The 15,032-nt window shown below is 36.7% G+C and overlaps 1 protein-coding gene across 22 annotated transcripts in view; it reads right to left on the bottom strand.

Moving 5' to 3' along the window:
- camk2b1 (calcium/calmodulin dependent protein kinase II beta 1) overlaps positions 1–15,032 on the bottom strand; it is a 72,607-nt gene that overhangs the window by 46,834 nt on the left and 10,741 nt on the right. For 16 of the 22 annotated variants that reach the window (XM_089130492.1, XM_039658180.2, XM_039658187.2 and 13 more), the window contains exons 3-5: positions 7,984–8,043; positions 7,810–7,864; positions 5,047–5,112 (exon numbers count right to left, since the gene is read on the bottom strand). In XM_089130492.1, coding sequence (XP_088986618.1) covers positions 5,047–5,112; positions 7,810–7,864; positions 7,984–8,043 — 181 coding nt within the window. Of the gene's footprint in view, positions 1–255; positions 329–5,046; positions 5,113–7,809; positions 7,865–7,983; positions 8,044–15,032 lie in introns of all 22 variants that reach the window. The other 6 variants (XM_039658181.2, XM_089130489.1, XM_039658202.2 and 3 more) reach the window with 1 other exon arrangement.

Below are 15,032 nucleotides of genomic sequence, written 5' to 3'. Positions count from 1 at the left end.
ATAAAAACAAGTAAAAATCTCATAAGCAAAAAAACACCTTCTGATCATCTGAACAACAGCATCAAGCTAAAGACCAAGCGCAAGAAGTAGGGATTCGGGAGGTTTGGGAAGGCAGTCAGTGGATTAGGGGAAGCCCATGATGCCATACACACAGACAAACGGACAAGACAGCCTACAACTACAGACACACAGACAGGAGCAAGCAGGGACAAACAAACGGGCCATATACAGGCAGTGTGTGAGCTACATACTGACCTTCAGGTCCCTGTGCACTATGTCATGTTGGTGAATATGATGGACACTGTCTAGAATCTGATGGATACAGTGACTGTGAAGACAAAACGGAAGAAAAGAAAAAGGAGAGTGGGGAGAGGGAGGGGAAATGTGAGGATGGATAGAGTGAAATCAAACGATTGATGAAGTGATGGCAGTGCATTGAAACAAAAGGAGCAGGGATGATAGAGAAAGCAAGGTGATGGGTTCAATGATCGATATACAAGAGATGGGAAGAGTGATGTAAACAGGAGAGGGAAGAAAGGGAAGTGAATGATGGAAGTGAAGAGACAAAACCATTTAGACATGAGACACAACTGTCAACAACAAGAACACAATCAGAGAGAGAAAGAGAGAGAGTAGGAGAAGGGATGTGAGAAGAAACAGGTGCAGTGAGAGTGTGTGTGAGAATGTGTGTGAGAATAAATGCTGGTGTGGGATTTACAACAATATAGTGTCTTTGAAGAAGAGCAATTACACACACAAACACCATACACACATCAGTAAGATTTTGTCATTTTTAAAGAAGTCTCTTATGCTCACCATGGCTGCATTTATGTGATCAAAAATACAGTAAATATTTAATCAATTAAAAACTATTTTTTTCTATTTTAATGTTTCAAAATAGTATTTACTTCTGTGATGGCGAAACCATTTCTTTAGTCTTCAGTGTCATGATCCTTCAGAAGTCATCCTAATGATTTGGTGCTCAAGAAATATTTACATTTAATAATTTAGCTGAAGCGACATATAAATGAGAAGAATAGAAGCCATCAGACCAACAACAGGGCAACTATATGCAAGAGATTCGACAAGACATATATATGTATATATGTACCTGAGCCAACATAATTGTTCCAGTGGGATAGAAATACAAACTGTAATGTATTTAATCATTCATGTATGTGGTTTTTGTCCACCTGCTCAGGGGAGTAACTGTAGTACTGTAAAAATTGTAAAAAATAAATAAATAAATAAATAAATAAATAAATAAATAAATAAAAATAAAATAGGGAAAATTCAACCAACAATGTACTAGGCACAATGAGTTTTATTGAGACTATTGAGATTTTATAGTGGGCAGAGCTAATCAGCACAATGCTACAGAAATATGTTGAGTGTGTGTGTGTATATATGAGACAGTTTTTATAAATTACCCCAAATTTCAAATTAATTCCCTTAGATTCCCATAATTCTCAGAAAGTTTACAACTTGGAATATTTCCAAAATTCCCCAACAAAATTCTGGAAAGTTTCCAAAAAATTTACCGGCCATTTTCCGCTCCTTTAAAACCCTAGTTATGACAAAAACATATGATTTAAAGCTACACTGTGTGATTTTTACCCCATCTAGCGGTGAAAAGGTATATGACCATCTAGTGAATATTAGTTTCTGTTCCTCTCAATTCCGATTTTGTTTTAACTCCTACGGTGGCCAATGTAGTCCAAGATTAACATGGCTTCCAGTTCAACCTCGTCCATGAGTGTTAAATCAAACGTAAACGCGAAAGGCAAAACTTGAATAAACGGGTATGTCCCTCTTTGGCTAATGTACTTTAAAGATGGAGGGGCAACATGGCGAACATTAGAACCCCTTACCCATATGTATTTTCAATGGCATATTATACACTCACGAGAATACTTTATTACTTGAACGAAATAAATATACATTAATGAGCAAATATATTTTTGAAAGAACTACATTTTTTTAGCTAAGAATAAACTAAAAGAGTTACACAGTGTAGCTTTAAATAAAGAACATCATGTTACAAAACTTAATCTCTGTATTCAGTTTTGCAAGGATATAATTCTTAAATCTAAATTGTAAAGAGTGTGTGTGTATACTATACACATATACTGTATATATGTATGCAAAACTACAAATATTTGAATAGACAAGCTTGACAAATACTATGAATAAGAGATGTTTAGTAAAGTCCTTTCGCTGATTTAAATCACTAAAGCTTGGGCCCGTTTCCATTTACATTTGCGTCACACTCACTTTCTGTCACACATCCAACAACAAGAGCCACAACACAGTGGAGAAAGTGTCAGTGACACCATCACACAGAATGAAAGAGCTAGAATATCTGAATAAAAGACAGAAGGCAGACAGAAAGAGAAAGAGAAAGAGAGACAGGTGGAGAATGGGAGGAGGGGAGAAAATTGAGGCCCTAATTACGTGTGATAATTGGAGCCCTAGTTTCTCCCTCTCTCTGAGGAGGCAGGGCAGCGAACGACTGCAGGGCTTCACAAGAAGAGGGGCGTTTAGAGTGAAAGAGAGAAGAACAGAGATGGAAAGAGAGCAAGAGGAGGGACAGACAGCAGGTGTCTGGAAGCAGGTCAGCAGGAGACGAGCACTAGAGAAGAAGCTGAGATGTTTCCCTGCATCCTCCACTCCAACAAACGTTTCATTTCGCTGTCAACTTCACAACTTTCTAATGATTATAGTGGTAATGATAAATAACTTCCAACTGAAATTTCTAATATTCATTTTTGTAAAAAAAAAATATTTGTATTATAATTTTCCATACTAAATAATATTTGCATAAATAAAATAATTAATATTTATAAATAAATGGAATAATTATTTCATATAAAAACAATGCTGTTTATTTTATATAATAATAAAATAATAGCCTAATAATTATTTTTGTTTATAATTATTATTATTATTGATGATGTTGTTGCATAAAGCAATATCATCCTCAAAATTGTGCTTGATAACCTGCACTTTGTTTGACAAGGATATCTAGGGAATGGAAGCTAGCACTTGATTCAAACAGACAGTTATCGCCCTATAATTTCATCTCAAGAGGCCTCTCTGGGCATTATAGAAACCGAGCCCCTGTGCAATATAGTACATGTAATTGCAGTAATTACAGTGTAAACACATCATACAAGTACACTTTAAAAGAGTAAACTGCCCTTTAGCTCATCTAAAGTGTAATATGGTAGCTAACAGCCGGGTCATGGGCACAAATACACATTGCTCAACTTTAATAGTGGTGACAGATCAAGACAGGGAGGCTCAGCAACTGTGGTTTATATATTTTAAACACTCAAGACTGAACCTGCTGCAACCCTTGAAATCAACCCGGATCATAGTATAATATAATCAGACACCTGTATTAGGGATGTGCACAAGTAATCAACTAGTACTCGTTCTGCAAAGACCAGTTGACCATTAAATGCTGTATTTAATTAGCAAAAAAATAAAAAAAAAACAAATATTCGCTTTTGCTTACACAGAAATTTAAGTATTCATTTTGTGCATTTTATTTGTATCAAACCTCAAATCTTTTTTTATTTTTTATATTGTTATTATATACACTACTGTTCAAAATTTTGGGTTCATACTTTTAATACTTTTATTCAGCAAGGTCACATTAAATTGATCAAAAATGACTGTAAAGGCTTTCACATTACAAAAACTATTTTAAATAAATGCTGTTGTTGTTTTAACTTTCTATTCATCAAAAAAAATGAATGTATCACATTATTCACAAAATATTAAGCAGCACATCTATTTTCAACACTGATAGTAATAAGAAATGTTTCTTTGAAATGTTATGAGAAATGTTTCTTTCTTTATTTGAAATGTTTCAAATGATTTTTGAAGGATCATGTGACACTGAAGACTGGAGTATTGACGCAGCTTTGCCATCACAGGAATATATATATATATATATATATAAATATATATAAAATCACTAATATTACAGAAGTTAATTTAAATTGTAATAACTTTTCACAATATTAGAGGTTTTACTGTATTTTTTTTATCAAATAAAAGCAGACTTAAATCAGGTCTTGTATTTAGATGAATTAAAAAAATATATTTATACTATATTTACACACCCAAATGTCACACATCTAAAAGAAACCGAGGTTTAGTGTCAAGGGCAAAATAGTGGCAGTTTATGCATCATCTCTTTCAGGGTTTAAACTTTTACCACTTTTACCAGTTACCAGTCTAGGCTTTAACTGCTATGCCACATCCACCATGCTAACAATACCATGGCACAAGCACTGGGTGAAAAAAACAAACAAACATAAGAGAGACTGCCCAAATGAACGTGTTACATACACCCACAGGATGTACACAAGGAAGTCAGCATGAATTGCATACTATATGGGCTGCACTACAGAGGTGATAATGCTCAGGACTAACACCTTTAACTACATACACCAAACCCTGGCAAATAGCACATAACCACACACTCACACACTGTGGAAAGGGATCTGTAGAGGATAGCCAAAGAATTGCCAGCAAAAAGGCTGTGTCTGTGTTTGTTTGAGCAGGTGTGTGTGTGTGTGTGTGTGTGTGTATGAGAAAGAGAGACATAATGCATGATGAAAGGACAGAGATAGATCAGTGGAAAAAGACATATCTAGACAAAACACACAACAACAACACTCTAGAATTGTTCGAATCTAGTGTGTTGAACAAAGGCACTTTATATAGTTCACATAAAGCACCTGAACTACACACAACAACATCGTACAGTTAATTTCCTCAAACAATGTTAGTGTGTAGTTCTGTCTTGCCATCTTTTCAGGCTAAAGGCCACATTTCATCCTAGAGTGTGTGCTGGAAAAAGAGCAAGATCTGTGTGTTGCACTGTGGAAGATGGCATTTCATATAGCATCTCCAAATGCAAAACAAACTAACAGTGAACGCGTATGTGGTGGTGCCGGGTGCAACAAGCTAGGGCCAATGAGAGAGAAGAAAGGGAAGAAGAGAGGAAAACATTAAGAAAAGCATTCATACCTGGCATCTGCTTCACTGTAGTACTCTCTGGCTACAATGTCCTCAAAGAGTTCACCTCCAGTCACCCTAAAACACAGGAAACAAGTTCACCCAAGGTATTTGCTAATTCAAACAGAATTCCTGTTCTAGTGCAAGTCTCTTCCTCAAGCTCAGTTTCCATGGAGACGAGAATCCAATGAAAAAAGTCCCAGGAAAGATGGCATGATTTTTGATTTTAGCTCATCTGATATCCCTGCACGTTTAATACAAAGAATTAAAACTTTATAATTTATACGAATTAAGGATGCACGAATGTTTTTGTTGATTTTACCATTTTCACTATCGTCATCTAACCGATTGTATATCAACAGCTGAAGATCAGGGCCGATTATTACATATCTGTCAAAACAGTGCAAGTTTGCAACTCACTGTAATTCGTGTCAAAGTTAAGAGGACAATTACTTGAAAAAAATATATGTCAAAATAGAATCTATTTGACCCTGTAAATCACCTATAGACAGTTCAAGCTTAGGTTGCCAGGTCCATGGTTTATCCCCTACACCTAACATTTTTGTAGCGCATCTCCTATACAGTAATCAAAAGAGCTTTGTGCTTTGATACTTTGATAAGAAACAAAGTCTCAGCTTTCAAATTCTCTCCATTTTATCACAAAATTCAAACAAAAAATGGCATTTGATTCTCTTAAATGTGACAGATCATTGTAGCGCCTCAGTTCAAACGTCCAGCCTCAGAGCGGAGTGCAAGTCTTTTTTTCCGACTTTAATACAATGACAGTGTGAAAAAACATGCAAAGTTATGTTGAAATATAAAACACAATTTACCGAAATGAATCATGTCTCCTAATCGCTCAATCAGTGTTTTAACAGCTGAAAGACTTCGATTAAAGCACCACTATGCAGTTTTTTTTTTTACTTTAACTGAATAACTTCGGAGTTATTGCAATGGTTATACCACTATTTTCGGGTTGAATATTGGTTGTCTCGCCCCTGCGTTTCGACCGCAGTGACCAGGGTCTTAATGATGTTGCGGGTATGAAATTTTCAAGGCAATACTATTTTTTAAAGTTCAGGACCTTTTGGGGGTTGGACTTGGGCGCTGAACATGCTGATTGGTTGGTTTCATGCAGCATTTTATTTCAAACACCATTTTTTAAAGTCTGTTGCTCTGCGTGAAGTAAGAGTTGTTTGCTATTCGAATCAAGAATAGAGTTTAAAAAATACGACTACACGACGATGAGGTTCAGGCTTTATTAAGCGGGAACTGGAAAGTCGCTTACAGTCCTGGACTAATTTGCCTATTCGTGGTACTTTAGACCGCGATGGAAATGCAGACAGCAACAGGTCTGGGGGAAAAAACATTCCTGGGACAAATTGTTCCGGCTAATTTCGGTGGAATCGCGGCTTAAAGGGTTAGTTCACCCAAAAATGAAAATTAAGTCATTAATTACTCACCCCCATGCTGTACCAACCCCGTAAGACCTTCGTTCGTCTTCGGAACACAAATGAAGATATTTTTGATTAAATTTGAGAGCTGTATAACTACCACATTGGCTCCTAAGGGACTGCCTCTTGACGGCCCAAAAAGTCAATGAAGAAAATGTTTAAATATCCCAAGTGACTACCGTGGCTCAACTATATGTTTATCAAGCGACGCGAATAATTTTTGTGCGAAAAAACAAACAAAAATAACGAGTTTATTCGACTATTTCTTTTCTTCCTTGTAGGCCAGAACTAGACTTCCTTATAGATTTCCACGACGCATGCGCGAGAATTGCGATCTAAAGTAGTGTAAGCTGGCGTAAGCAGATCGCAAATCTCGCGCATGCGTCGTGGAAATCTATAAGGAAGTCTAGTTCTGGCCTACAAGGAAGAAAAGAAATAGTCGAATAAACTCGTTATTTTTTTGTTTTTTCGCACAAAAAGTATTCGCGTCGCTTGATAAACATATAGTTGAGCCACGGTAGTCACTTGGGATATTTAAACATTTTCTTCATTGACTTTCTGGGCCGTCAAGAGGCAGTCCCTCAGGAGCCAATGTGGTAGTTATACAGCTCTCAAATTTAATCAAAAATATCTTCATTTGTGTTCCGAAGACGAACGAAGGTCTTACGGGGTTGGTACAGCATGGGGGTGAGTAATTAATGACTTAATTTTCATTTTTGGGTGAACTAACCCTTTAAGTTCAAGGTGAAAAGCTAAAATGAAATCAAATCAGAAAATTAAAAGCTGAAAATTAAAAGTGAACATATAAAATATAAAAGCTAGTTCAAAATATTAGTAAATACTATAACAGTTTACTATAAATAATACTGAAGTTACACAGCAAAGCCACTGGTTACTATCCACTTTCATCAGAACAGCAGAAACTGATTTAGAAAAATCATAATTACAACATGATGTACATTGTACAGCAATTCTGGTCATAAAATTAATGTGTTAGCCAATTTTAACAACTTACTATGATCAATAACAATTTGTGGGGTGCATTTGTGCTCATCACATAAATACGATCCAACGTGACTTGAAGGTAGAAGTACTCTTTTTGCATTCATATAGTGTCGTGAGCAAGAGCAGATGATGACAGCATTTTTTTATTTTTGCGTGAATTATCCTTTTAACAGTGCAGAAAAACAGAATAAAAGGCTTCAGAGGCACATAGCATATGAGGGATGACTCATATTAAGATGCGCTGTTCCTCACGTCGAAGCTCGTTTGATGACGGGAAACGGAGGAATATTCTGACAGGAAGTATACTGACACTTACAAATCAAACAGTAGGTAGTGGAAGCCCTCCTCTGATATACTGTCATGCAGACGAACTAAAACAGAAAAAGAGAAAGGAAATGAGGTTCATGTGGCTGTAGGGAAATGAATCACACAACATCCACCTATTTAATGTACATTTTTTTATTGTAATTGGAGCGGGTAAAAAGCTCACCGATATTGGAGTGTTTCAGCAGACGACAGATTCGAGCTTCTCGTTCGAGCTTCTGATGGTCTGAGGGTCAAAGACAGAAGCACACAGGAAGTGTTGAGCAGAAATGATAAAACACTGAGCAGTGTGATATTAGCTGTAAAGAACCAGCCCAGTGAGGATCCACTATTAGTGAAATGCTGGTGGACACTGATAAGCTTTATTTTATACTTATTTCTATGTCATAGCTGCATATACTAAAATATAAAAAAAGACAACAATTTTAATATTGTGTAAACATTACATTTTTTAAAAACATTTTTTAAATAGATATTTATTTTGAGATCTGTAAAATCTAACCTAAATATAAAAATATGCAAAAATGAACACCCATTAATAAAATTTACAATATCTGTCGAATACATATCTAATACTGACTATTAAAATAATAAAAACTACTACATAGTCTATAACTTACATGGTACCAATATGCATCCATACCAAAGAGCAATTCACATACTGTGAATTTAGCGCAAAAACATGAGAGTTGGCAGCAATCACAAACAATAAGCTTGTCACGGTTGGTCTAAATGTCCCAGATGTCATTCTGTCTTGATAAAAATCTATATTTTTCTAATCTATATTTCTCCTGACCAGTCACCTAAGCCTGAGGAGCTCAAGCATCTATGCAACATACATATATATCCGCACACACACACACATACACATATACATACATATATACATGCATACATACATATCTCTTGATATAAACCCTGATTATTGAAGAGCGCCCAACTGGCACATCTGGACAAAGAACGCACTGCCTATGATAATGCTTACAATAATGAGGACGCTAATGATGATGATGTGCTACTGAAAATGGAATAAATGCTCCATGCTTGAGAAATCAACAGAATCAACAGAAACAGCACTAAAACCCCATCAAGCCCCAGATGGATAAGGGCAATACAAAACATATGTCTCTTAAGTGTAATGATTCACTCAGTAAAAGGCTGTCTAATGTCTCACCAAACTGATTGCAGCAGAAAATGCCTCAAGACGCATCAGTGAAATTAAAGCCAACAGCAACACATGCAATTAAAAATCAGCTTTCCTTAATGACAGACACGGCTGAAGGCGACATCAACAATTTAAATCGTTAAATGTTAAAATGTTTTTAACAGCAGTTTCTAGTATCTGTATATATTGTGAAACACTAACTGGGGGATAATTTGGATAATTTGCAAACTTGCACTGCTGGGCATTAAGGTTTGCAAAATTTCACAACTAATTTTTTGAAGTAGTAAGTGAAAGTTTTATAACCAGTTAGGATATAGTCATGAAAAATTCATGAAAAATTCCACTATTTGACCATTCAAATACTATAATAAACATGAATATTAAGGTATACATTTTTTAAATATAAATGTTTCATTTTATTACCAATTAATCTAAAAATATACATTAAATATAATATATAATATTACATTTACAGATTCACTATAGTTCAGAAAATCTAGGTTGGATATACAGTGGTCGCAAACAATTATCTGGAAAATTATGAATTGTGTCTTATGAATGTCATTGCATGATTGCATGAAATATCAAACCAAGTGGCAAATAAATGATTGCTTTTCCAAGAACTAATTTCATCATATTGAAACATTTTTCTGGTGACTTCACTGTTGTTTGACAACCACAAATATCTATATACACATTCACATATTATATAGATACAAATATCAATCTATTCTGCTAAAAAAAAAAAAAAAAAAAAAAAAAAAACCTTTTACTTAAAAAAATGTGCCTGTGCCATCTTTAAGATAAATGACACTTGGATTGATCCTTTGTTATGTAATGCAAAAACACTCATCCTTTTTTCCATTTGATCACATTCCACCTTTGTATACTGTTCAATATTTAGTTGTCCCTATTCTCAGCCTTGCCATATTTTATGATTTAATGGCTTGGCACTGCCTCATCTTACTCATACTAACCCCCATCACCGAGATGGGCTACAATATTGGCTATTAGCCGGGTCTGGAATCCCACCCCTTTGTCTGACGCTGATGTGCGTTGACCTTAGGCTCAGCTGCTGGCCATTCTCAGAGTTACGTATACACATCCTCATGAAGCTGTCCCAACACTAGAACGCCAGCACCAAACACCGTCAACCCAGCTACGGAGATCTGCTCTAGCTAATGAGTTCCCTCCAACTAAAATGATCTTTCTGTATCAAATTTAAATAAAAACTTTGCATCACAACACTCTTCATATCCAAGACCAAGTATCTATACTTCAAGCTGAAAGCGATGTCTTGCTAGTTAAACATTTTGATGGTTTGGTGGTTTATTTATGTGCAAAAATAGATATTCAAAATGAAGTCAAAGAAATTTGTCTTAAAGTTGGCATGAAATGGCTGATTTCTAAATGTGTAATGTAAGAGCCACATAGGGACTAGTTCATCTGAAATAATAATTAAGTGTAAAAAACAGTAAATTCATGAAAATTCATAAGAAATGTATTGGTTTAAAATGCATGATTTGGTAATGTTCAGATCTGATAACATATCAGTATTTTGAACTTCTAGTCAGATAGCACTACATCATAGTGTAAGCGATGTTTAGTTTGAAGTTAGAGACGTTGGAAGCAACACCGTGCGTACAAAAAAAATTAGAATTTTATGTTTTGGAAGTAAACATTTAAAAGGAAGACCTCTGTTTGCTCGTGTTTCAAATGCTGGTTGTAGTTAGACTTCAAAAAGTGGTACAGAAGAATTAGAAGTAACTGGGTGCCACTATAGGCTACATGTTATTGATCTTACAGTGAACAACAGAACTGCCTCCATCCAATCAACAATGGACGGATTAAACCAAGTCACCGCCCAACATTTATTCTTTTTGACAATTCGTTTCACTCGAGTGAACGTCACAAAAGATCTGACTTTAAGGAAGCTTGATTTGACATGTTTCTCATGTCTACATAAGATGCGTTCCTTTAACGCTAGTGACAATAGTCTCAAACAACAACATGATTGAAACATGATTGTTGTGGACATGAAAGAGTTAATGGTTTTTTGTTTTGTTTTTATTGTCACCTGATCCTGGTGGCGGGTCACGTGATTACATGTGAATGTGAATATTAGTCACCTGTTCACTGATTATGTCAGGTGAGAGGGGGTGAGCAGGGGCAATGTATTCTATGTTGACCAGCAAACTTTGAGCAGTAAACTTTGACCAGCAAACTTTGAGCAGCAAACCTTGTACAATCAATATACATCAGCCAGCAATAAAGAATTGCTAGTAAAAAATCATTTGCCTCATCGATATGTGTTTCTGTGTCAGTCAGTTGCAAACAGTCCCTGTCTCAGTCTCTCAGCGGTAACATCATTGGATTCAAGCCGCTACAATTTGTCAACATAGAACATTCTCAGCGGACGCGCAAGAACGGATTAAGTGCACATCGCAGACGGAGGATATGATTCTGTTCATTTAAAAGGAAAGGAATTTTCAGCCATCGCAGAAGTTGAATCACCAGCGAGTCTGGACCAGCAAAGCTCCGAAGAGAAGCATGCAAACAATCACCGAATAGGTAAGCCTGTTGGGCTTTGTTCTAATCCGCTGTGCAGTATTGGATTGCGCGCAGATTGAATTGTGTTCGTCGTTGTCTATCCATTGGGGATGGTCACGCGGCTGTGTGATTGTTTGTTGTTTGGCTAGTCTATTTTTGCACAGAGCTCTGGTGTTTAAAGCTTGTTGTTGGCGATCCGTTTGTGTTGAAAAATAGTGTCGCGATGTTGACGGCGTTTGTTTACGTGCTGCTGACGCTGTGATGTTGGAGGATTTGAGTTATACGAACATTGGTTTCTTTTGAGAACTCAAGCATGAGTGAAGTGAGTGTTGATGGCGTCACTGGCTTTGAAAATGATTGCGGTAAAAGAGAAACTAAACTTACTGCAAAGGCCTTGGCGAACAAAATTGAAAGTTTGCAAATGAAACGGAAATCAAATGTAAACAAAATTAAGAGCCAGATACCAGAGATGAAAAATCTTATGAAGAGAAAGGAAAATGCCTCCCAAATGCAAATTCAGTTTAAAACTCTTGTTCAGCTTTGTGAAAATGCCAGCAAAATGCACGACATGGTGATTCCTTTACTTCCTAAAGATGAACAGGAAAAACAAAATGAATGGTTTCAGAGTATTATGAAATACAGCAACACATTCAAAGAAGCTGTTCAACATTGGTTGAGTGAACCAGATGGATCATTGGAGAACGCTATGTCTGTTCAGTCGTGTGCTGGGGCAATACAGGAAGAGTTTCCCAATCCTCAAGTGCTAGATCATGCATCGTTTTTACAAGATGACATCCAACCAACTGACAGTGTATCAAACGTGGGGAGTATATTATCAAAAGTTCAAAGCTCAACAACAGAAAAAAGATCTGTGGCATCATCTACTTCTTCTGTACGTCTTAAAGCAGAGGCTGAGTTGGCAGCATTAAGGGCACAACAACAATTCTTGAAGGATAAGCATGAGCTGGAGGATCAAGAAGAACAGTTACGGAAAAAGAAAGAACAACTTAATTTGCATGGAGAAATTGCTATTCAAATGGCCAAACTGAATGTTTTGAAATCTCAGAGTGTGTCAAGCAGTAAATCTGATCGTTCAGGAAGGAAACATTCCAAGTTAGAGAATGAACAAAAGAAAACACAAAGTCTTAATGCCAGTGCTAAATCATTTGTTCCTCCAAAGTTTCTAAGAGAAAAAAGATCAATGCATGAGTGTTTGGAATCAGGTGCAAGGCCTAAAGAGACAATGGTACAACAACCAGTATTTTCACAGCCTCATCCTGTGAGCCAACACCTGTCTAGATACCAAACAGTGGATCAGATATCACAAGGAAATGTCTTAAATTCTCATGATGAATCCAACGATGGAGAGCAAAACCACATATTCGGAATAATGAGAAAGCAAAATGAAATAACAACACTATTGTTAAAACAGCAATGTTTATCATCCTTGCCCAAGAAAGATCTTAACGTGTTCGATGGTGATCCCTTACAGTACCATGCATTCATGAGAGCTTTCAAAAATAACGTTGAAAGTAAGATAGATAACGACAGTGATTGCCTGTACTATCTTGAACAGTATACTGTCGGTTTTCCAAGGGAGTTGATACAGAGTTGTCAGCATATTGATCCACAAAGAGGATACATTAGGGCCAAAACTTTGTTGCATGAACATTTTGGCAATGAACAGAAGGTTGCATTTGCTTATATTAATAAAGTGCTCTCATGGCCTCAAATTAAAGCTGAAGATGTGAATGCTTTACAAGAATTCAGTCTTTTTCTTAGAGGCTGTAGTAACGTCATGGAGGAAGTGCAGTACATGCACGATTTGGACATGCCTGCTAACATGATGATAATCATAAAGAAATTGCCCTACAGACTCCGGGATAAATGGAGAACGGTGGTTTGTGAACTACAAGAAAGACACCGACACAGAGTTTCCTTTATTGATATCGTTCATTTTTTAGAACATCAAGTCAAAATTCTAACTGACCCAGTATTTGGAAACATACAGGACATTACTTTGTCAACTAATAAGGATGTGAAAAGACCAAAATCGCAATTTCGGCCTGGAATAAAAGGTACCAGCTTTGCCACCACAGTGGTCGCTGCAAGCAAAGAAAATGAATCTGAAAATACAGCACAGAAAAAGGCTGGATTTGATATGAAAGAATGTTACCACTGTAGAGGTGCACACACATTGGGTATGTGTCCTCAGTTGGGAAAACAATCCCAAAAAGAGAAGATTGGCTTCTTAAAAGAAAGTGGAATTTGTTTTGGGTGCTTGTGTATGGGGCACATAAGCAAAGAGTGCAAAAAACGTCTTTATTGTGATGTTTGTGGTCTTAAACATCCTACTTTGCTGCATATCTTTCCCAAAGTAAAGGGAACTGAAAAGAAAGCAAAAATGGCAGTGGATGATGTCTTAGTATCTAGTGGTCTTACTGGGGCTGGTGATCGTGATTGTAAACTCCCGATTGTCCCTGTACAAATCAAGGCCAAAAAAGGCAGCAAAATAGTCACCACTTATGCTTTTTTAGATCAAGGGAGCACTGCTGTGTTTTGTACGGAGAGTTTAATGAGAAGACTCAACCTCACAGGAAACAAAGTGCGGATACTTCTACGAACTATGGGGCAAGAAAAGGTTGTAAATAGTCATGTTTTATCTGGACTGGAGGTAGCTGGCTTGAATGGTCGCAACTTTTGTGAATTAAATCAAGTTTATACACAGGAAAGTATGCCTGTGCATAAAGGGAATATACCTAGAGGAAAAGATCTTCGCAGATGGCCCCATTTAAAGAGTGTTCATTTACCTGAGATTGAGGCAGGGATTGAGCTGCTGATAGGGACAAATGTTCCGAAAGCTTTGGAACCATTGGAGGTAATCCGCAGCGTAAATGATGGACCCTATGCAATCAGGACAATGTTGGGATGGACTGTGAATGGACCACTCTCTGGAAACAGCGATAACCAAATGGATTGTGCTCAGCCAGAAGTCACTGTCAACAGAATTTCAGTAATGAATTTGGAAGACCTATGGCAACAGCAGTTTAAAATGGACTTCCCAGAATGTAGCCAAGATGAACAAACAGGCAATTCAAAAGAAGATCAAAAATTCATGGAAATGGTGACTCATTCGATCAAACTTGTTGATGGGCATTATGAAATAGGTTTACCTCTGAGAAAGAGAGTACAAATGCCAAACAATCGAAAAGTTGTGGAACAACGTGCCTTTCATCTAAAGAAGAGACTTCAAAGAGATTCAGGTTTCTGTGCTGACTATAAAGCTTTTGTCAAGGATATGGTATCCAAAGGTTATGCAGAGCGAGTACCAGCGAAGGATATGACACGTAATGATGGAAAGATCTGGTACATCCCACATCATGGTGTCTACCATCCTACTAAGAAAAAAATCCGTGTGGTATTTGATTGTGGAGCAAGTTTTCAGCGAACATCACTTAATGCTCAACTCTTGCAAGGACCAGACCTTACCAGCTCACTCA

This window comes from Pimephales promelas, chromosome 4, assembly GCF_988280905.1.
Source record: "Pimephales promelas chromosome 4, fPimPro1.hap1.1, whole genome shotgun sequence".
NCBI lineage: Eukaryota > Metazoa > Chordata > Actinopteri > Cypriniformes > Leuciscidae > Pimephales > Pimephales promelas.
This window is presented reverse-complemented; position numbering and strand designations above follow the sequence as displayed.